At 46.8% G+C, this 22,514-nt stretch overlaps 1 protein-coding gene and 1 long non-coding RNA gene across 2 annotated transcripts in view; both read right to left on the bottom strand.

Moving 5' to 3' along the window:
• LOC140066023 (uncharacterized) overlaps positions 1-21,241 on the bottom strand; it is a 34,763-nt gene extending 13,522 nt beyond the window's left edge. The window contains exons 1-7 of the mRNA XM_072113587.1: positions 21,199-21,241; positions 13,693-14,647; positions 10,944-11,175; positions 10,300-10,461; positions 9,810-9,984; positions 3,954-4,220; positions 2,741-3,624 (exon numbers count right to left, since the gene is read on the bottom strand). Of these exons, the coding sequence (XP_071969688.1) occupies positions 2,741-3,624; positions 3,954-4,220; positions 9,810-9,984; positions 10,300-10,461; positions 10,944-11,175; positions 13,693-14,647; positions 21,199-21,241 (2,718 nt within the window). The remainder of the gene's footprint in view (positions 1-2,740; positions 3,625-3,953; positions 4,221-9,809; positions 9,985-10,299; positions 10,462-10,943; positions 11,176-13,692; positions 14,648-21,198) is intronic.
• LOC140065462 (uncharacterized) lies at positions 5,856-6,992 on the bottom strand. Its single transcript, XR_011847928.1, has 3 exons — positions 6,857-6,992; positions 6,177-6,257; positions 5,856-6,050 (listed from the first exon to the last, which is right to left on the bottom strand). It is a non-coding gene; the product is annotated as an uncharacterized lncRNA (long non-coding RNA).
• Positions 21,242-22,514: the final 1,273 nt, after the last annotated feature.

Consider the following 22,514-nt stretch of genomic DNA (forward strand, 5'->3'; position numbering starts at 1 on the left):
CTTCACTAGTTGACACATTTGGCGCTGATGCACCAGCTCTGGCCCTGCCTCTCCGTCTGGCCCCACCACTGCCTCTTCCAACCTGTTCTGGTCGAGGACTCTCCTCCGTCTCAGAAGCACTGTGTTCACCCGGCCTCTCAACCCAGCTTGGGTCTGTCACCTCATCATCCTCCGATCCCTCAGTCTGCTCCCCCCTCGGACTTCCTGCCCTGACAACAACTTCCCCACTGTCTGACAACCGTGTCTCCTCATCGTCGGACACCTCTTTACACACTTCCACTACGTCAAGAAGGTCATCATCACCCACAGACTGTGACTGGTGGAAAACCTGGGCATCGGAAAATTGCTCAGCAGCAACCGGACAAGTGGTTTGTGACTGTGGGAAGGGTCCAGAAAACAGTTCCTCAGAGTATGCCGGTTCAAATGCCAAATTTTCCTGGGAGGGGGCAGACTGGGGGGGAGGAGGCTGAGGTGCAGGAGCTGGAGGAGTGGCGATTTCGGTGACATGGGTGGACTGCGTGGAAGACTGACTGGTGGACAAATTGCTCGAAGCATTGTCAGCAATCCACGACATCACCTGTTCGCACTGTTCTGGCCTCAACAGTGCTCTACCACGAGTCCCAGTAACTTCAGACATGAGTGTAGCTCTGCGGCGTTCCCCTGCTCCCTCATAAGCAGGTGGTGTCTCACCCCGGCCAGGACCACGGCCTCTGACCCCTGCAGTAGTTGGACGCCCACGTCCCCGCCCTCGTCCTCTACCCCTAGCCCTCGGGTTAAACATTTTTAAAATGAGAGTTATAGCTTTAATTTTTTTTTAACTTTTTTTTGTGTTTTTTTTTTTGTGTTTTTGAGTTTTTAAAACCAAACGATGCTATCCTATTGCTATGGCTATTTTCTAGCCAAGTATGAAAGCACACTACTATGCCAGATGAGATGACACTGAGTTATTAAACAAAATAAACGTAAAATAAAAAAGGACAAATGGCAGACTGTGCCTAATTGAAATCCAACCCCTACTAAATTTTCCCACTTCGGTCTTTGCAATGGATATGTGCGTCACTAAGCGCAAAACACAGCGGTCGCAAGTCTCACTACAAATTGCTCACAATTGGCTAGTAGATGCACTGCAGCAAGTACAGCCACCAGCAGATCAACCAGAAATCAAATATATAACGCTACTGTAGGCGTAAGTAAGCCGTTTGGATTCTCCTATGGCTATTTTCTAGCCAAGTATGAAAGCACACTACTATGCCAGATGAGATGACGCTGAGTTATTAAACAAAATAAACGTAAAATAAAAAAGGACAAATGGCAGACTGTGCCTAATTGAAATCCAACCCCTACTAAATTTTCCCACTTCGGTCTTTGCAATGGATATGTGCGTCACTAAGCGCAAAACACAGCGGTCGCAAGTCTCACTACAAATTGCTCACAATTGGCTAGTAGATGCACTGCAGCAAGTACAGCCACCAGCAGATCAACCAGAAATCAAATATATAACGCTACTGTAGGCGTAAGTAAGCCGTTTGGATTCTCCTATGGCTATTTTCTAGCCAAGTATGAAAGCACACTACTATGCCAGATGAGATGACACTGAGTTATTAAACAAAATAAACGTAAAATAAAAAAGGAAAAATGGCAGACTGTGCCTAATTGAAATCCAACCCCTACTAAATTTTCCCACTTTGGTGTTTGAGGTGGATATGTGTGCCACTAAGAGCTAAACACAACGGTAGCAAGTCCCCCTGCTAATTCCTCACAAAATGGTACTAGATGCAAATAAAGAAGGGCTAAGAAGGGCTGTTGGGTTCTTGGAGAATCACTCCTGCCTAACACTATTCTAATAGAACAGCCTAACGCTTTCCCTGACCAGCAGCAGCTCTCTCCCTAGCGGCATCCAGACACAGAATGATCCGAGCAGCGCGGGCAGCGGCTAGTCTATCCCAGGGTCACCTGACCTGGCCAGCCAACCACTGCTATCGACGTGTAAGGGTACCACGTCATGCTGGGTGGAGTGCAGAGTCTCCTGGCTTGTGATTGGCTCTGTTTCTGGCCGCCAAAAAGCAAAACGGCGGGAGCTGCCATTTTCTCGAGCGGGCGAAGTATTCGTCCGAGCAACGAGCAGTTTCGAGTACGCTAATGCTCGAACGAGCATCAAGCTCGGACGAGCATGTTCGCTCATCTCTAGTTATAAACCCACCAAATGACTTCACTTGATTAATTTTCGTCTCAACATATCAGGATTCCTTTAGGTAAACATGATGTAAGGATGTTCACCTTGGTGACCCTATATGGATGCTAACAATCTAGATGGATAAATTTAGATTACAATGTAACTCTATGAGGATTCAGACTTTGGAAAAGGCTCCACCCTAGGACATCGGAAGAGCTTACTTTGTAGATACCAACTCTCCTCCTTCACACACACATTTTTCTTTTGGGAACCTTATTTTCGCTCATGTAATGACTTCTTTAACTGTTTTCTATTTCCTATTTTTGTGCTTTTATCTCTCTCAAATTTTATATCCTTTTCATTCTGGAACCAATTACACATTTCTTTCCCCAAGATTTATTTACATTTTATCTGGGTGCATTCTTAAGTATTTTTTTTGCAAACTTGAGAAATACTGGACATTATTTAACAACTTGGAGTTTCATTGTAGTGTGTCATTGTTCCATTTATTTTTCTGAGCAGCGTATTTTTAGAAATAAACGTCTGGTTATTGGTAGCGTGTTCTCATATCTCACAATTATTAAAGATGAACGATAAACCGCTGTGTGAAGTCTTCAGATGGTTAACAAGTGTCGCTTTCCGCTCAAAACATCTCCCACAATCTGAACAAGAAAATGGCTTCTCCCCTGTGTGAGTTCTCTGATGTCTAACAAGATGTGTTTTCCGAGCGAAACATTTCCCACACTCTGAACAAGAAAATGGCTTCTCTCCTGTGTGAGTTCTCTGATGTCTTACAAGATTTTCATTGGCTGTAAAACGTTTCCCACATTCTGAACATGAAAATGGCTTCTCCCCTGTGTGACTTCTCTGATGTCTTACAAGATCTGATTTTTGGCTGAAACATTTTCCACATTCTGAACATGAAAACGGATTTTCCCCTGTGTGACTTCTTTGATGTCTTACGAGATCCGATTTTTGTTTGAAACCTTTCCCACATTCTGGGCATGAAAATGGCTTCACCACTGAATGAATAAGTTGATGTCTAAGAAGGCGATTTGTTTGAGTAAAACATTTCCCACATTCTGAACATGAAAGTGGATTTTTTCTTCTGTGACTTTTCCGATGTCTTAAAAGAGCTGATTTTTGTTTGAAACATCTCTCACATTCTGAACATGAAAATGGCTTCTCTACTGTGTGACTTTGCTGACACTCTGCTTCAAGGCAATAATGCTGCCCACGTTCTAAACACAAATTATTGTCTCTAACACTTCCTGATGACTCAGTAGAAAGAACCCATCTTATAGGAGCAGATGACGGATCTTGAGTGTAAAGGTCTGAGGAAGCATCTGGGATATTGTCATGATCTTCAGAGGTATCTAGCATGATACATTCATCACCTGCTGTAACATGTGATGATATCAGATGTTCCTCTGAGCTCCTGGTGTTGTCATCTGTGAAGGATAAAACAGATTATAAAATATAACCATAACATTGGTTGTGGTATGAAAACTCTGAAGATGTATCACAGGACATTTGTGTGATATCAGCAATCCGGGTACATGCAGCATTTCTTGTCTGCCCATGGTGGCTATGACTTTCCTGCTTACCATAAGGTTCTGTATTATTACTGATGTAACATCTCAGTCTCCTCCTCCGAGGTCCTGGTGAGCAGTATTCCTGACCCTCATAGCTCCCACCTTCCAGCTTTTCTTAGTCTATGTCTCCATGTTCTGTATTGTGTTATCACTCGTCTCTGCTTTATCTAGTGGTTACTACTCACATGGGCAGTTACCTGTAGGAATCTCCTCCTTACATCGCTCATCGCCCCTCACATATGTCTCTGGGGCAGGAATATTCTTCACATCTTCATCCCGATACAAGAACTGAAAAGCAAATAGATACAAAAACTCACCAGAAGATGGAGAAGTAACACTGTAGGTTTTAAATGATAAATAATCCATTATCATCATGGCGACCAAATATGACCTGACAGGAGGAGTTATCAGAGACACACAGCTGCAGGTCTCCACCATGAATCCACCATGTCCTTATTGTGCAACAACCCTGCCGATTCATAGGCTAGGTCAGTGGTGGCGAACCTATGGCACGGGTGCCAGTGGTGGCACTCAGAGCCCACTATATGGGCACCCAGGCCATCACCCCAGGGCAGGGTTTGCCAGACAGGACTCAACTTCTCTTGCAGTACCAGGCAGCCCAGGATACTAAAAGGAAACTACAATGATAATCCCAAACTACTTCTCCTTCTTTCTATCGTACTGGTGTCCTCGGGTGCCTTTACAATTTAAACCTGTGACACAGCAGGGAGTAATAAGTTACTGCATAAATTGTCGCATTGGCACTTTGCGAAAAAAATGTGGGTTTTGGTTGTAGTTTGGGCGCTCGGTGTAAAAAAGGTTTGCCATCACTGGGCTAGGTGGTTGTTGCGAATAGCGCCCTCTCTGTGTTAGGAGCTGCCTAGGGATACTGATCACCTCACTAGGAGGTCTTCAACAGTTGGAAACTTAGTAACTGCAGCTGGAACCACTGCCTGGGAGAGAAACAAACAGTTAACATATCAAATTTTATTAACCAATTATATCCTTTGTACTATCGTAAAGCAAGCTGATTGGAGAGTGCTGCCACCTCACTAGGGCACTATAAAACCCCCCTGTGGGTATGCAGAAGGAGCACATATCTGTGCTGCACAAGCCAGTGTCATACTACCCTGAAGCAGATGTGTCTCAGGCCAGCTGCCTGACACCTTGGGCAAGTCAGGAGACTAAGCCCCAGAGCAGAGGTCCACTGTCCAGACTCAGCTCCATTTTACCCAGCTCGATACTATTACCTGGATGTGAGCAACCCCTCCTGCGGTCCAGCCTGCTGAACCTGCTGTTATTGATGTGAGGCCGTTGCCTGCTGTTACAGTTCAAATAAGGAACCATGAGTTGATATGTACAACATGCCTCCGTGTGATCCCTGGATCAGGCTGCTTCACCATCATAGGTGAATGACCTGCCAGGCTGCAGGCTCGTCCTCCAGTCCCAATAGCAAGCACCATGACCATAATGTGCCCAAGGCCGCATAAGCCAACCATTCCGTTATTCTGGGCCCCGGCTGTCCACAGCCACCGACGAAAGGCAAGGCCCCAGCGGGCGTTGTTGCATTTGCAAAGATCAATCTCCACCTTTCTCGTTAACAAAGAATATATAGACATAAGATTTTAGAATAAGAGAATTTTAAGAAGCTTTTATGTCTATAATAAACCTCCACAGATCAGAGAATATTTCATGAAGTCTCATCTCCATCTACCTGATTATCCTGTGGGACATATTTCTCCTCTGAACAATCCTGTGGTAGAAGAAGAGGACTGGGACATCTCTCCGGTGATGTTTTCTTACTGGATCTACCTGTAGGAAACAAATCCAGAGACTGAATTCCTTCTTTCCATACAGATAATGAAAGGACGTGTGGATTTAGTCCTGTCTATTACCTGCTGATGTGAGGGGCTGGTGGTCCTCCATCATGACGTCCTTGTACACATCTTTGTGTCCTTCTAAATACTCCCACTCCTCCATGGAGAAATAGACAGCCACATCCTGACACCTTATAGGAACCTGACACACACAATGATCCCGTCATCACCCAGATCCCTTCATAGCGTTACTGTATAATGTCCCAGCATTCCCAGCAGTGTCACCTCTCCAGTCAGCAGCTCCATCATCTTGTGGGTGACTTCTAGGATCTTCTGCTCATTGATGTCATCATGTATCAGGGGGTGAGGTGGAGGAGCCGGGATTGGGCTCAGGGTTCCCCCCCGTCCTTCATACACAGGGGCCTGACAGCGCCCACTAGAGGTCTTCTTCACTACTGTGTAATCCTGGTTATGGAGAGACACATTGATAAATCTCCCTCCATACATTTCCAGAATCTCTCACCTCTCCAGTCCTATCATCTGTTATTCCCATAGATAATGATGTCATGTGACCTCATCACAATCTCTCACCTCTCCAGTAATATAGAAGAGAATCTCTAGGGTGAGCTGGAAGATTCTCTCCACCCTCGTGTCTCTGTCCATTGTCTGAACCTGAATAGAAAGAATATATATAAGTGAAAACATATAAATTATCAAGTAAAAAAATATAATTATTCAATCAAAAGGAAAACAAAGAGGATATTATTATGGTATTATGGAGAAGAGGTCCATTATTATGGTGTAACTCTCCGATAAGCTATAAATGGTTGTAGAACATTGCACATAATAACAACATTTGCAACTTGTGGTGGCAGTTACTGGGCAGATGACAGGTGTCTCCTCTCCCATTCCTGTCCCCTCCTGTGCACTGGTCATACAGAGCTCACATCTTCTGCTGGGGGAGTGGCACACATCCCAGTCAATGAGCGAGGAGGAAACCAGGAACCACCAACCTCATTATGTGACCCCCGGCCAGGAGGAAACCCCAAGCCAGAGAGATGGAAGTGAGGGGTCGCTGATAAATATGCTTGTTCATACGATGCGTCACATCTTTTTATGTATTTTTTGATGCATTCCAAAGGCTTCAGCTTTGATCACATGTTGAGGATACATTGAAGACTTTGGAATGCATCAACAACGCATCAAAAAACACGATGCAATGCATCTTGTGAAAGCGCCCTGACAGACAACACCAGTGACTACACACGTACCTCCGCCCGCAGAGCTGTGCTCCAGATATATGTGACAGGACCTGTGATGATATCATAGTCATGTGATCAGCCCCATGGGTGGGAGGGGTCCGATCCTGGGCTGCTGGAGAAGCAATAGGACCTCTGATGATGTCACAGTCATGTGATCAGACCCATGTGTGGGAGGAGTCCAGCTCCTGGCTTCACTGCTGAGGAAGAAATACGACCTGTGATGATGTCATGACCATGTGATCTGGCTCTTCATATGAGGACAAGTTATGACCAGTGTACCCAGAGGTTAGAGGAAGGTAATGGAGTAGGAAGGGCAAAAGAAAAAAAAAGTGGATTGCATTTATGAAAAATTAAGATTATAATCTTTAGCTGTGTATGTTTTTAGATGTATTGTAATGATTTATTTATTGAAAAAAATGTATTTAGTTAAAAAAAAAAAAAGATGGATAGAACAGTTTTCATGACGGGACCTTGAGGGTCTGGGGATCATGGACCGAATGTCAGGCTTCATGGTTAGTGGACCCCCTGGACCACCGCGGACAATGACACAAGCCAGCACCTGGGATCGGATTCTAAGTGGCACCCGGTTTTCACCAGAGCCCGCCGCAGAGCAGAATGGACTTACTGCGGCCTTGTACCACCAGGTCCTTCCACAGGTGCGACTTTGTCCACGGTGGCAGAAAAGGTGAGGTACAGAGTCGGCAGGCAAGTTCGCGGTCTGGGATAGGCGGGAGGTCAAGACAGACGACAAAGGGTCAGGGTCAGAGGCAGAGCAGGAGGTCAGGGCAGGCAGCGGATGAGCATAAATGGGAACAGGTCCGGGGTCACAACAGGGAATCCAATCACAGGTACAAGGCACAAGACAAAGCTTTCTTGATGGCACTGAGCACGGAGATCTGGCAGGGAATGCTGGGAGACGCCAGCTTTTATGCATTTCCTGAAAGGTCCAGCGCACGGCTGATTGGTGCTGGCACTTTCAGTCTTTAAGACTTTAAGTCTTCTGAAGGTGGCGCGAGTGTCCTAGGAGAAGGGAAGATGCGCGCATGGCCGCTGGAAGAGACTTAGGAATGGGGAGAGGCAAGACAGAGCAGCAGGGCGCTGGGGCACAAAGAGGATCACGGGTGAGCCCGTGACTCGAGACGTGGGTCGCGGGAACACCTGTGACAGTAACCCCCCCCCCCCCCATTCGGCCTCCCCCTCTTCTTTTGCTGGAGGAACATCTGCAGGAGACTACAATCCAAAATATTATCCTTGGCTTCCCAGGAACTCTCCTCCGGCCCAAATTCCTTCCAGACAACCAAGAAGAACCGCTTACCTCTCACAGGAAGAGGAAGAGGAGGGCATGGATGCAGTCCATAGTTGATGAAGAAAGGTGCCGAGCCAGCAGAAGCAGAGTCTAGGGAGTTATAGGAAAACTCCGCCCTTGGCAAGCGATTGGACCAGTCAACCCGACGGGCCAAAACAAAATGGCAGAGATAGCAGCCCAGAGTCTGGTTAACTCTTTCCACCTGACCATTAGACTGTGGATGATAGGCGGAAGAAAAGTCCGACTTTACTTGTAGCTGGTCAGAGAACTGCCAGAATTTGGAGACGAACCGAACCACTCGATCAGAAACGATGTGCTAGGGAAGTCCATGGAGCCGGAAGATATGATGGAAGAAGAGACTGGCAAGATGTGGAGCAGACGGAAGACATTTTGGAAAAACACACATAAAAAAAAAAAAAACACATAAAAAAAAAAAACAATGTTAGTGCTCTAACTCCACAATAAAATTGAGAGTTCCACGGAACGGTCTCACCCAGTTCCTTATAGATCGGAGATTGAAGAAATTTCCTCAGTAATTCCTCCTGTCACAATGGTTTCGTGCCAGATGAAGCTGAAAGGGCGAAACCTAGGTCGGGCATGAGGTCCTCTGGCGTTTTTTAACCATTGTGATATGCACGCTTTTAATATTCTGTTTGTGAGTATTCTGGAATAAAATTGTTTTTACTCTTATCCTTGGTAATCTGCACCATCTGTCCACATTCTTCCTGATACAGGACCGGTGCCGTGATCGCATGCACGAGAGTGTAGCGTGGTCTCCCACAGGATCCAGTATAGAGAAGTGAACATCGTGACAGGAAGGAATTACTGAGGAAATTTCTTCAATCTCCGATCTATAAGGAACTGGATGAGACCGTTCTGTGGAACTCTCAATTTTAACATTTTATTGTGGAGTTCGAGCACTAACATTGTTTTTTTTATGTGTGTTTTTCTGGCTAATTTGGGAGTGTGCCAAATTAGTAGCTCCTCCAGTATTTGCCTCCCTTTTTCCGGATACTGCAACACAAATTTTTTCTATTTTGCAAAAACAGTCTGTTACCACCCAGATGACAGTATTGCATGTGAGACCATGGGCAGCTGGGTATTGGCAACGGCAGAAGGAGGCCAGCAGGCTTGAGAGGAGACTTATTCCGGGCACAGGAAGCCACAAAGTCCCAAACATCCTTGACCAGATCTGGCCACGAGTAGAATTGGGACACGAGGGCGACAGAGCGCGGCACCCCAGGGTGCCCAGCCACACGTGAGCAATATCCCCAAGTCAGAATTTTCTTCCGTAGAGTCGGTTTGACATAGCTCTTGCCAAAGATCCACCGGAGTAGCATTGACATTCTTCTCAGCAGGACGGAATTGGATCAGGAGGTTGAAGCGTGAAAAGAAGAGTGACCAACGGGCTTGGCTGGTGTTGAGTCGCTGAGTTGTCTGGAGATATAGGAGATTCTTATGATCTGTATATATGCAGACCAGATGGTGAGCTCTCTCCAGTAAATAACACCACTCTTCCAGGGCAAATTTGATGGCCAAAAGTTCTCTATCTCCTATGGAATAATTCCTCTCTGTGGAGGAAAAAGTCTTAGAGAAAAAGCCTTTAGGCCCTTTCTGGGTGAGCACTGTCCCTGCTCCTACTGAGAAGGCGTCAACCTTCCAGATGAAAAGGCTTTTCCGTATCAGACCGAGTAAGAACTGGTGCTGAGGCAAAAGCAGACTTTAACCTTGAGAAGGCTTCTTCAGCCTGCAAGGACCAAAGACGGGGATTGTCGCCCTTCTTGGTGAGCGCCACAATGGGAGATACAAGAGTGGAGAACTGCGGGATAAACTGCGAGTAAAAGTTCGCAAAACCCAGGAACCCCTGTATTGCACGTAGACCTTCTGGACACAGCCATTGTAGAACCACAAATAGCTTGGCAGGATCCATCTGGAGGCCTCGAGTTTGGCGTAGAGGCGATCGGTCTTGAGGCAGCTAAGAACTGGCCGTACTTGGGACTGGTGGTACTCCAGATCCGGGGAGAACACCATAATGTCGTCAAGATAGACCACGACACAAGCATATAGCAGATCCCTGAAGATGTTGTTGACGAATTCTTGAAACACGGCTGGCACATTGCACAGCCCGATTGGCATTACCAAATACTTGGAAGTGTCCATCGCAAGTGTTGAGTCTTCCACTCATCACCCTTGCAAATCCAGATGAGGTTGTAGGTCCCACAAAGGTCCAGTTTGGAGAAGACTTTGGAGCCACGCAGTCAAAGAGCTCCAAAATCAAAGGCAAGGAATGGCGGTTCTTAACCGTGACCTTATTAAGACCAAAATAACCAAAGCATGGATGCTGTGACCCATCCTTTTTGGTCACAAAGAAGAAGCCTGCACCAGCCGGCGAAGATGATTTACGTATAAACCCCCTCTGCAGATTCTCCTGGATATACTCTGACATGGCTGGAGTCTCAGCCACTGAGAGAGGATATACCCGACACCAGGGAGGAGAAGCACCCAGGAGCAGATCAACAGGGCAGCGTAGTGGTGGTGCGGAGGCAAAGTCTCAGCTTGTTTCTTGGAGAAAACACCAGAAAAGTCCTAATAACAAGTTGGTAGGCCCTCTAGAGACTTGGGAACTACGGAGGAGGTCAAGACAGATACTGAAAGAGGCACCACTATGCAACGAGACTGGCAATCAGGTCCCCAACAAAGAATCCCCCCGTCTTCCAGTTAAGGACTGGTGCATGAAGCTGCAACCACGCAAGGCCCAGCAGGTAGGGAGGTGGTGGAATGTGGCAGTACGTAGAAGGATAGTCCCTCTTTATGAAGATCTTCAACTTGCTGGGAAATAGGCTCAGTGCGGTACTGGACTGGGTCGTAGAGAATCTGGCCACTGACCGAGGAGATGACCAGGGGCTTCTCAAGGCAGACAACTGGGAAGTGATATTGAGAGACTTGGGCAGTATCTATAAAGTTTCCTGCAGACCCGGAGTCCAAGAAGGCACTCACTTGAAACTGGCTACCATTGCCAACACTGAGGAGCACGGGAATTATTTAGACATGGAGAAGCTTAGCTCTCACCTAGGGACACTTCTCCCAAGAACCCTAGGTGCTGGCGTTTTCCGGATGCTTGGGACGAACAGGAAAAGTCCCAATGAAATGTTCCAGACTGGCACAATATAGACAGAGGTCATGTTATGAGCACAGGAGAACTTGAAAAAGTGGAACAAGTGGCTGGATTCGGGTTCCAGACGTTGTTTGATGATGCCCTGATGTTTTCTCCCTACCATAGCACTGAGGGTGAGTGTAAGGAATGCCTGTTGAGTGCGGTATCGGAGTTGAACACAGAAGACCGATGACTTTTCCTGCCCCTCCCCACCTCTTCATTATAACATTGTGACAGGAACTGTCTGATTAATATGTTTCTGGCCCATCATGAACCACTTGTGTGGTGTGACACCAAAGAAATAATCACATGGATAGCAACCCACCTTAAAGTGAACCTGTCACCAGGGACCTCATTTTCAATAAAGACAAGTTATAGCTGCATTGCAATTGTCGTTAAGCATTTACATTACAATATAATTGTGTTATAACTTATTTTGCACCCTGACAAAATCCTCTGCTAAGTCCCAGGGGTTGGCTTTGGTTTGGATGCATTTCAAAAAACAACACGTGACTTGTCTGTTCCGCAAACTCCTCAGCTCTTAGCCCCCACCTTTCTACTTCTGTGCAGCTCCTTCCTCCTCCACTGATGTCACCACACTGTGAGCTCTGTGATGGAGCAGGAGGGAGGACCTGTACACGAGCACAAAGGTGGGGGCAGAGATCTCAGGAGTGCACAGCACAGGCAAGTCACATGTTGACTTTTAAAATTCACATGGAGGTAAACTGGCAAAATTTCATCTTTATATTGTCAGGATTGGAGGTAGAGGATCCTCTGAACCACCGCAGACGGTGACACAAGCCAACACCTACGACCGGGGTCTAAGTGGCACCTGGTCTTCAGCAGATCCCGCCACAAAGCAGGTCCGTGGTGGCAGCCAAGGTCGAAATACAGGAACGGTAGGCAATTTCGTAGTCGGGGACAGGCAGGAGGTCAGGACGGGCAGCACGGTATCAGAGTTGGGGACGTAGCAATAGGTCAAGGAAGGCAGTGGAGGAGCATAGTCAGGAACGGAACCGGTGTCACAACGGGAAACAACAATAATAGCGCAGGGCATCAGACAAAGCTTTCTCTAAGGCAAAAGGCACGAAGATCTGGTGGGGAATGCTGGGAGAGGCCGGCTTAAATAAGTTTCCTGGTAATGGCCAGCACTAATTAGTGGTGCGCTGGCCCTTTAAATTCTAGAGTGCCGGCGGGCATGCGCGGACAGATAATGTATTGAGGTGAGCCGGGGGCTGCGGGGAGGCAAGGGTGTGCCCACAACCCGGGATGTGAGTGCGGGGGCACTCGTGACATATATTAATCGTTTTCCAAGCAATACAGGTGTTTTCAATGGTAATATGACCATATATTCACTCGGTATCACAGTACATTCCTAGGGTGCAAGATTCAGGACATCCAAGCTGGAGCACACGTGTACAGCTACGCCATCGAGCAGAACAGCGTCAGGCATATCATGTGATGTTTATGAAATGCATGCAAATCAAAGCCCAAACCCTGGGACTATACAGAGGAGTCTGTCAGGAATCTGGGAAAGTTATAACACATCATTACATTGTAATGCAAATGCTTAGAGAAGGCACAAAGTCATATTTGTAATACAGCTACTGCATGGGCTACTGCAACCTATCTTTAGTGAAAATGAGGTCCCTAGTAACAGGTTCCCTTTAACAATGTGATACATAGAAACAGCAAAGTAAACAAGACATGAGAGAAAAATTGAGTATTATAATGCAGCACATAACAAACTTAATGGTGGAATGTTCCTTAAAAGATGGGAAAATTATACATTCTTTAGCAGTAAATGTCTTCTGGTGATGGGTAACAAGTTCTCAGCTCTTACAATTATATGACGATGGGTGATTTCACACAACTGTATGGGTGACATATGTATGGACACAATCTTGTGGCCGTACATATGCCCCCCCCCATAGACGGCAATGGCCGCACGGAGCGATGCGGTGCTGCACACGTGTGCCACCGTACACGAGGAAAAGATAGGACAACTAGGTCCTATCTTTCCCCGTTTGCACGGTCATGTACATTGCATCTCTACGGAGAGGGAAGGGGTCACATGGGCCGTGCGACACACTTCTGCCTGACCTTGTATGATAAATGTGGCACACGGTCCCAATGTGCATCGGAACGCCCATTTCAGTGTCGAATTTTGTGTCATGCGTCACGTTAGAACATAAAAGAAGGCGCAAAGTCCAACAGAAAACTGGTGCACGGCCCTTAGTAAATGTGGCCCAGTACATTTTTAGGCTTAGTACAATACATTTTGTGTCCATTTTTATTGCATGACATCATACTTGTCCTGGGTGAGTTTTTCTGATTTCATGCAATTATGTGATCTGTAGCTAAAACCATTTCCACATTCATAACATAAATTCGGCATGACCACTGTGTGAGGACTTTTGATGGTCGACAAGATTTGATTTCCGGGCAAAACATTTCCCGCAATCTGAACATAAAAATGGCTTCTCCCCTGTGTGAATTATTAGATGTCGTTCAAGATTTGGTTTCTGGGTAAAACATTTCCCACATTCCGTACAAGAAAATGGCTTCTCCCCCGTGTGAGTTCTTTGATGTCTAACAAGATTGGCGATGGCTGTAAAACATTTCCCACATTCTGTACATGAAAATGGCTTCTCCCCTGTGTGAGTTCTCTGATGTTTAAGAAGATGATTTTTTTGAGTAAAACCTTTGCCACATTCTGAACATGAAAATGGATTTTCTCCTGTGTGAATTCTCTGGTGTCTTGCAAGATCCGATTTCTGATTAAAACATTTCCAACAGTATGAACAAGCAAATGGCTTCTCCCCTGTGTGATTTCTCTGATGTCGGACAAGATTAGCTTTGGCTGTAAAACCTTTCCCACATACTGAACACGAAAAAGGATTTTCCCCTGTGTGACCTCTAAGATGTATAACAAAATCAGATTTTTGATAAAAACATTTCCCACATTCTGAACATGAAAATGGCTTCTCTCCCGTGTGACTTCTTTGATGTCTTACAAGGTCCGATTTTGCACTATAACATTTCCCACATTCTGAGCATAAAAATGGCTTCTCCCCTGTGTGACTCTGATGCATAAGAATATCTGCATGAAAGCTGAAATGATTCCTACATTCTAAGCCGGACATAATATTCTTAGCAGTTCCTGATGATTCCTCAGATAGGACCCATTTAATAGGATCATGTGATGGATCGTTTCTGTGAAATCCTGAGGATTCATCTGGGATGTTGTCCTGCTCTTCTGATGTATCTTGTGTGATATAAGGTTCCTCTGCTTCAGATTCTGATATCAGATGTTCCTCTGAGCTCTTGGTACAGTCATCTGCAAAAAATGTAATAGATAACATAAAATAAACATTGGTTGTGAAAAAACTCTGAAGATGTATCACAGGACATTTGTGTGATATCAGCAATCCGGGTACATGCAGCATTTCTTGTCTGCCCATGGTGGCTATGACTTTCCTGCTTACCATAAGGTCCTGTATTATTACTGATGTAACATCTCAGTCTCTTCCTCCGAGGTCCTGGTGAGCAGTATTCCTGACCCTCATAGCTCCCACCTTCCAGCTTTTCTTAGTCTATGTCTCCATGTTCTGTATTGTGTTATCACTCGTCTCTGCTTTATCTAGTGGTTACTACTCACCTGGGCAGTTACCTGTAGGAATCTCCTCCTTACATCGCTCATCGCCCCTCACATATGTCTCTGGGGCAGGAATATTCTTCACATCTTCACCCTGATACACAAACTGAGAAACAAATATTGTAAGAAGTCACCAGACAATGGAGAAGTCACAGGAAAAGCTTTAGAAAATATGTAAAGATCAGTAAATATCATGACGATTAAACAAGACCTGACTGCAGAGTTATCTGAGACACGGCTGAAGGTCTCCACTATGTTATTTCGTTATTTTAACCACCAAACTCAATAGACAGAAATGTTGAGAATCTCCTGACACCATCTAATGTCTAGGGTCAGATATAATCATATAGGACTATATGGACATAAGATTTTACAATATACATAATTTTATGAATAAAATAAACCTCCACAGATCAGAGAAGATGTCATTACGTCTTATCTCCATCTACCTGATGATCCTGTGGGACATATTTCTCTTCTGAACAATCCTGTGGTAGAAGAAGAGGACTGGGACATCTCTCCGGTGATGTTCTCTTACTGGATCTACCTGTAGGAAACACATCCAGAGACTGAATTCCTTCTTTCCATACAGATAATGAAAGGACGTGTGGATTTCGTCCTGTCTATTACCTGCTGATGTGAGGGGCTGGTGGTCCTCCATCATGACGTCCTTGTACACATCTTTGTGTCCTTCTAAATACTCCCACTCCTCCATGGAGAAATAGACAGCCACATCCTGACACCTTATAGGAACCTGACACACACAATGATCCCGTCATCACCCAGATCCCTTCATAGCGTTACTGTATAATGTCCCAGCATTCCCAGCAGTGTCACCTCTCCAGTCAGCAGCTCCATCATCTTGTGGGTGACTTCTAGGATCTTCTGCTCATTGATGTCATCATGTATCAGGGGGTGAGGTGGAGGAGCCGGGATTGGGCTCAGGGTTCTCCCCCGTCCTTCATACACAGGGGCCTGACAGCGCCCACTAGAGGTCTTCTTCACTACTGTGTAATCCTGGTTATGGAGAGACACATTGATAAATCTCCCTCCATACATTTCCAGAATCTCTCACCTCTCCAGTCCTATCATCTGTTATTCCCATAGATAATGATGTCATGTGACCTCATCACAATCTCTCACCTCTCCAGTAATATAGAAGAGAATCTCTAGGGTGAGCTGGAAGATTCTCTCCACCCTCGTGTCTCTGTCCATTGTCTGATCCTGAAGAGAAAGAAAATTAGCCAATAAAAAAAAAACATATAAAGTATTGTGCAAAAAACAATCCATGGTAGTTGGTGGCTTTTGTGTGGATTAGAACCTAAGATGCATACAGCATACAAAAATGCCTTTGTCTGCATTCTGAATACTTTAACTGCTTTATAAAAGTTGATTTCACATTACCTGGCTCCCTGCCAACATTGCCAGGGTGGGGTTGGGCAGCTTCCCCCTTCCTAACTCATCTTTCTGATGCTCACTCCTTGTGCTGACATAGGAGGTAGTGAGCGAGGGAGAGGTGGAGAAAGGGGGATGAGTGAGGAGCAGGAAAGGATGCATTAAGGCAACAGTGACCCTTGAGTCGCTGGACAATGTTGGCAGGGAGCCAGGTAATGTCATATAAACTTTTATATAGCAGTGAAAGTATTAAGAATGCAGACCTGGGAATTTTAACTCAACATAGTTAACGCTATCAGAACCTGTCGTTGTGTAAAAAGGATCATGATGATGACTGGTTTCCTTTAAAGGGAGCACCCATTTTCACCAATGGACAGATTCCTATGATTTTTTAAGAGTATATCCGAGTCATGACAGCGTCTGCTACAAAGCTGCAATCATCACCATTATCTCTGCTCTGCTATCTTTCCCCTCCCCCATGCAGAGGTTAGCTGACCCTGTGTTCAAAGCAAATCTCTGTCAGCTTACGGCCGTGGTCACACGTTCCGCTAGCGTTGCGTTCATAACCTTAAGTGGTCTTAACTAAGAACCTATTCACAACGCGGATGCCGGGTGTCCCCTCTCCCATTCCTGTCCCCCCCTCTGTACTGGTCACATCTTCTGCTGTTGGAGTGACACACAGCCCGGCCAATGAGGAACCACCAACCTCCTTATGAGACCCCCGGCCAGGAGGAAACCCCAAGCCAGAGAGATGGAAGTGAGGGGTCACTGATTAGTGATGGGTCGTTTGCGAACGAGTTGGCTTTAAAAGACGACTTTTTTTCAGTGAGCGATGGGCGTCGTCTCCCTGCAGTGAGCCAATGGCTTGCCTAACCCCGCCCCTAACTAGCTCACCACGCCCCCTTTAACATGATACAATCAGGTTAAACATGGTGTGGAATGGGGTGACTGGCTGGACTGCGGCTCTCTATTATCCATTTAATAGGGAGCCGTTCAGGAGACAGAAGAGCCGGCTCTTGTTAGTGAGTGGAGCCTAATGAGCCAGCTAACTAAGAGACGTAATTCCCATCACGATCACTGATAAATGTCCCCGGTGACTACACACCTACCTCCACCGGCAGAGCTGTGCTCCAGATATATGTGACAGGACCTGTGATGATGTCACGTGATCAGCCCTGTATGTGGGAGGACTCAAGCTCCTGGCTTCACTTCTAGAGAAGCTATAGGACCTGTGATGATGTCATAGTCATGTGATCATCCCCATCTATGGGAGGAGTTTGGCCCTGGGCTGTGTTGTTGTTGCGTTGCTCCTTGTCTTCAGGTTATCTTTTTCCAAGTTCTGCAAGTTCTTTCTGGAACAGGAAAAGCAACTGATGGAAGAAAATATATTTTGGAAGTAGGGAATTCTTTTGATCAACTCAAAAAAATAATAAAAGCTATGTACCGGTTATGGCCAAACATTTTTTCTGGACGTAAATATTGTAGTGAGAGAGACAAGCCAGGAAATCTGTGTGTGATAAATAGAAACTCAGTTCACAGTTCAGTTATAGAAATGGTTAAAAACTAAAGAGGGGAGATAGTGGGGCTTATTTACTAAGCGGCCCCACTTTCGCCTGATTTTCTGACATCTTCGGGATTTACGCCACTGGGACAGGTATTTAGCAGGGGATTGTGGCACAGCTGCGCTGCTTTCATGGGACAGAAATCGGGGTGTGCACCAGAAAGAAGATGGTGAACTCCAGGGACCTGAGCGGGGAAGCGACACATGCAGGATATCAGGTCTACGATTTTAGTGAATCGCGGCACAGTGCATTATCATTGGACAATGCACTTTAGGTGAACTCCTCCGGACGGGTAAGTAAATGTGCCCCAATAATTGAGCCCTGGTGTACGTTGGGGCAGTTTCAGTTGCAATCAGGTCTGTATTACTCTAAAAATAACATGACCGTATGGGGGCTGGTGATACGGCTTCCATAGATGTCTATGGCACCTGGTCATAATGACGGAAGGGGTGAGGAACGCTCACTCCCCCTCCCTTCTCCACCTGGCCACACGCTTCATCCAGGTTACAGCCCAGGCGAGCACACTATTGTGTGCATGAGGCCTCAGTGCGGGAATTGAGGCCTACATGTAAAGGATCAAATTCCCAACACTTGATTCCAATCAGAGGGAACTGTATGATCCTCCATTGTCTTTAGGCGACACTGACATTTGACACTGATTCTTCACTGAGATCAGATGGTCGTCCTTTCAGGTTATATAAACTATATGGGGACATATTGATGCCCAGGGTGTTAGAGTATTTCATTCACTAACAGTATTGTAGAAGAGGTAGGTACTAATCTCAAAGGTAAGTCTTGTTTGGTATAATAAAAGCTCAGGAGCACACACAAGTATTCCTCTACCACAAAATCCACTTACTTACAAAACAAAGAATTTAAAGTACACAGTTTCTAGGAGCAATTTTAGGTCAGGACTGTTACGCACTGGGGTGCGGATAGAGTCTCTGAGGCTAAAGTCTGTGGACTCACTTGACTACCGCTGGGGGGAAAACAATGCTAGCTGCAACCCAAGAGCGGACTAAGTTGACTCCTGGTCTTCGCCAGAGCCCGTCCAAAGCGGGTCTTGCTGCGGAGGGGAGCCACCAGGTCGCTCAACGGGTGTGACTAGGCCCACGGTGGCAGCCAAGGTAGAGACACGGGTTGGCAGCACCACGGGTAGGCAGGGCCAGGGGTTGACAAGACCAGGGAAAGGCAGGACCACGGGAAGGCAGGACCTCGGGAAGGCAGGACCTCGGGATGGCAGGACCTTGGGATGGCAGGAACTCGGAAGGACGGCTGACAGGACCTCGGAAGGACGGCTGGCAGGACCTCGGAAGACCACAGGATAACCGGACCGCTACAGGATTACAGGACCGCCACAGGAACATAGGAACGCCACAAGAACACGGGAACTGTTAGGATAGGGTACACACAAGACAGGGGAAGGTGAGCCCTGAGCTTACCCCAACCTCTGTCCCTTCCTATAGCCCCCCCACGCTAAACCGTGGGGCGACTACTTGAAGACTCGGAATATACTGAGTAAGTGTGGATAAGGGCAAACACAAACAGACTGACAAACATAGAACATAAAAGAATAGTAAACAAGCCGGAGTCACAACTAGAGGGAACGTCAAAGGCAGAATCAGTAAGCAAGAGTCAAAGTCCAAAAACTAGCCGAGTTAACAACAATATAGATACAGATACTGAGCAATACAAACGAGCAGCAACCAGGGAGAAAGGGATTTTCAAACACTGGCACTGGGAACTAGTGAAGCTGCAATTTATGCAGCCAGAACTCCACCTCCAGAATCTGATAGGAGCTGGACAGTACCTGGGAATTAACCCCTCACGGTGCAGAATAACCAGGCACCCAGCAGAGGTTCAAAGTCCCAGCCCCTCCTAGACAGCGCGAGATCTTAGCAGCCGCTGCCCAGGACGAGAGGTGGAGTTTGCGCGGATACGCGCCGGGGTACGGAGAACGCTGCTGGCACCACCAGAAGAACCAGAAGTCCCAGCAATCTCCCTAGCGAACCTGACAGGAACGCCAGAGGAACACGGGCACACCACAGAAACACGGAGGCGTCTGGAAATGCTCAGGAATCACGGAGGCATCTGGAAATGCTCAGTAGGCTTTCTCTTCAGCAGGATGACTTGAAGATCCAGCAGGGGATGCTGGGAGTCGCCAGGCTATATAGCAGAGCCGGGAATGCCAGCGCCAATAAGGAGGACACTGGCCCTTTAAATTCTTTGAGAGTTGAGCGCCCGCGCCCTAGAGAGCGGGGACGTGCACTAGCTCGTCCGACAGCAGGAGCGCCGCCAGACGGGCCGGAGCCAGGAACCGGGAGATGTAAGTATCGACCTGGGGGAGCAGGGACAGCAGCAGCACACAGCGGAGCACGGGTGCACCCGTGATCCGCAACATGGATTGCGGTGTCATAGCAGGAGTCTATTCTCGCTGTTATATAGATGGTAGGGCGAGGAACATGACAGACCACGCCTCATCTTCTGTATACAGGCACTAAATCCTCGCTGTACTACCTCTTCATACAATGACCTACAGCTAACAATATCTAATATCTTACGCATTTCACGCAAAGTTTGTGTCAGGGATCTGATAGTAATGAAATGATTAGATAAAATTACAACAACCTGATGGTCTCCACCCGCATTGATATTATTGGTGTTTGCCCACAAGGGATGCCAAGCTTATACAGAGTAATGCCATGTAGCAGCCACCAATCAACCTGGCCATACAAGCCAAGCATCCAGCTTGTTCAACGTCCACTACCTGTGAAGAGACCACTCCCTGGGATATGCCCCCTCACTGTGACAAAGCAGGTGTTAGAGTACTTTAAAAGGGTTGGCTTCTCTCTAACATATGTTCTTCACATGCTTTTACTGCCTTGTGGATAATCCATGAATGTTCATCAAGTAATTGCTATTTATTTTTGTACTGTGTGCACACTCTCCGCAATTCACTGCTTACATGTCTGAGCTCTTGGAGATGCTAAGGAAAGACCCTTCGGGGCTGTGGGATGGGAGGGGAGGAGGATGAGATATTCCTGTACACGGATGAGGATAGTAAACTGAGCACACTGACATAGTGGTGTCCCCACCTCTGGCAGGATGCACTCTTCTTTTAGCTTCTTATGCCCTTCTTTAATGAAATTTGCAAATGAACCTTATGTGCTTCATGCTCAATTAACAGCTAATTTGCATAATGTACTAACCTAGATTAATAAATAAATTAGGGCCCGGCTGGGGCTGGCTTTTTAAAAGTAAAAAATGTGTACTCACCTCCTCCGGCGGTGCCAATGTCTCGCACCACGGTCCGGTCCATCTGATCTGTGCCCCTGTTTGATTACATCGAGCTTCTGGCCGGCCGAAAGCACGCTGTGCGCGGATCAGATGGATCGCAGTGTGGGACATCAGCAGCGCCGAAGGAGGAGAGTTCACATTTATTACTTTTAAAAAGCATGCCCCAGCCTGGTCCTAATTTATTTATTAATTTCGGTTAACCCCTTTAACCTGCTGTTACTGACACAATCACTCACATCACTTTGGGCAACAGAACTCCAATCATTCCTGAAGCCAATATAAAATGATCTGCTAGCATTTAGTTCTGTGCCTGTGCAACACCCCTGCCAACGCATAGGCAAGGTGGTAGTTGCAAATAGAACCATCTCCTTGTCAGGAGCTGTTAGGGAGACTGATCACCTCTCTAGGAGGTCTTTAAGTATTGGAGAGCTTTGTAATAGCAGCTGTAGCCACTGTCTGGTGAGGCAAGAGTTAACAATGCCCAATGTTATTGTCCAAAGCTGATTGGAGAGTGCTTTCACCTGACCAAGGGAGTATATAAACCCCCTGGTGGGCCCGGAGTACATGGTCTGTCTGAGCAGGAGAGTGAGAGACTCCATCTTGGAGCACAGGTCTTGGATTCCAGTCAATAGATAGAGCAGCAGGTCCAGTGTGCAGCTCCCTGCAGAGCTGCTCTCAAAACCCACTACCAGGAAGAAGAGGTACCTTAGGCCGCTGCCTGATACCTGAGGGCAAGTCAGGAAACTTAAGCCCCAGAGCGGAGGTTCCCATCTGGACTCAGCTCCATCCCTACCAGCAGTTACTACCAGTGACCTTCCTGCGGGCCAGTTATCTCTGACCACTTGCACAACGTTGCCTGCGTCTGACCCCTGGATACGGCTGTCTACCACCATGGGCTCCCCATCCATCACACAGGGACTCATCCTACAGACACTCAGGGGTTGCCCCAGGGAGAACCAGTACATCAGCCTCTCCCCCATCTAATTTCTTGCACACACCACCTGCTGGAGACCTGCCAGGCTGTAGGAAAGCCCTCCAGTCCCTATACCAAGCACCTTGACCGCAGCGTGCTTAGGCCGCAATCGCCAGCCACTCCGGTATTTTGGGCCCCGGCTGCCTCCAGGCCCCAAGAAAAGGCTAGGCCCCGGTGGGGGATGTTGCACCTGTTATAAACCAGTTTGCAGTAAGCTCCTGGTATTTAGGTATCATGTTGTCTCTGATCTTCTGTCTGTCTGTCTTCAGACTTTTCTTCTGCCTTTTGCGATTTTGTGTTGTGTTTGCCCTCTTGGTTGTGA

Source organism: Engystomops pustulosus, chromosome 6 (assembly GCF_040894005.1).
Source record: "Engystomops pustulosus chromosome 6, aEngPut4.maternal, whole genome shotgun sequence".
Taxonomy (NCBI): Eukaryota; Metazoa; Chordata; class Amphibia; order Anura; family Leptodactylidae; genus Engystomops; species Engystomops pustulosus.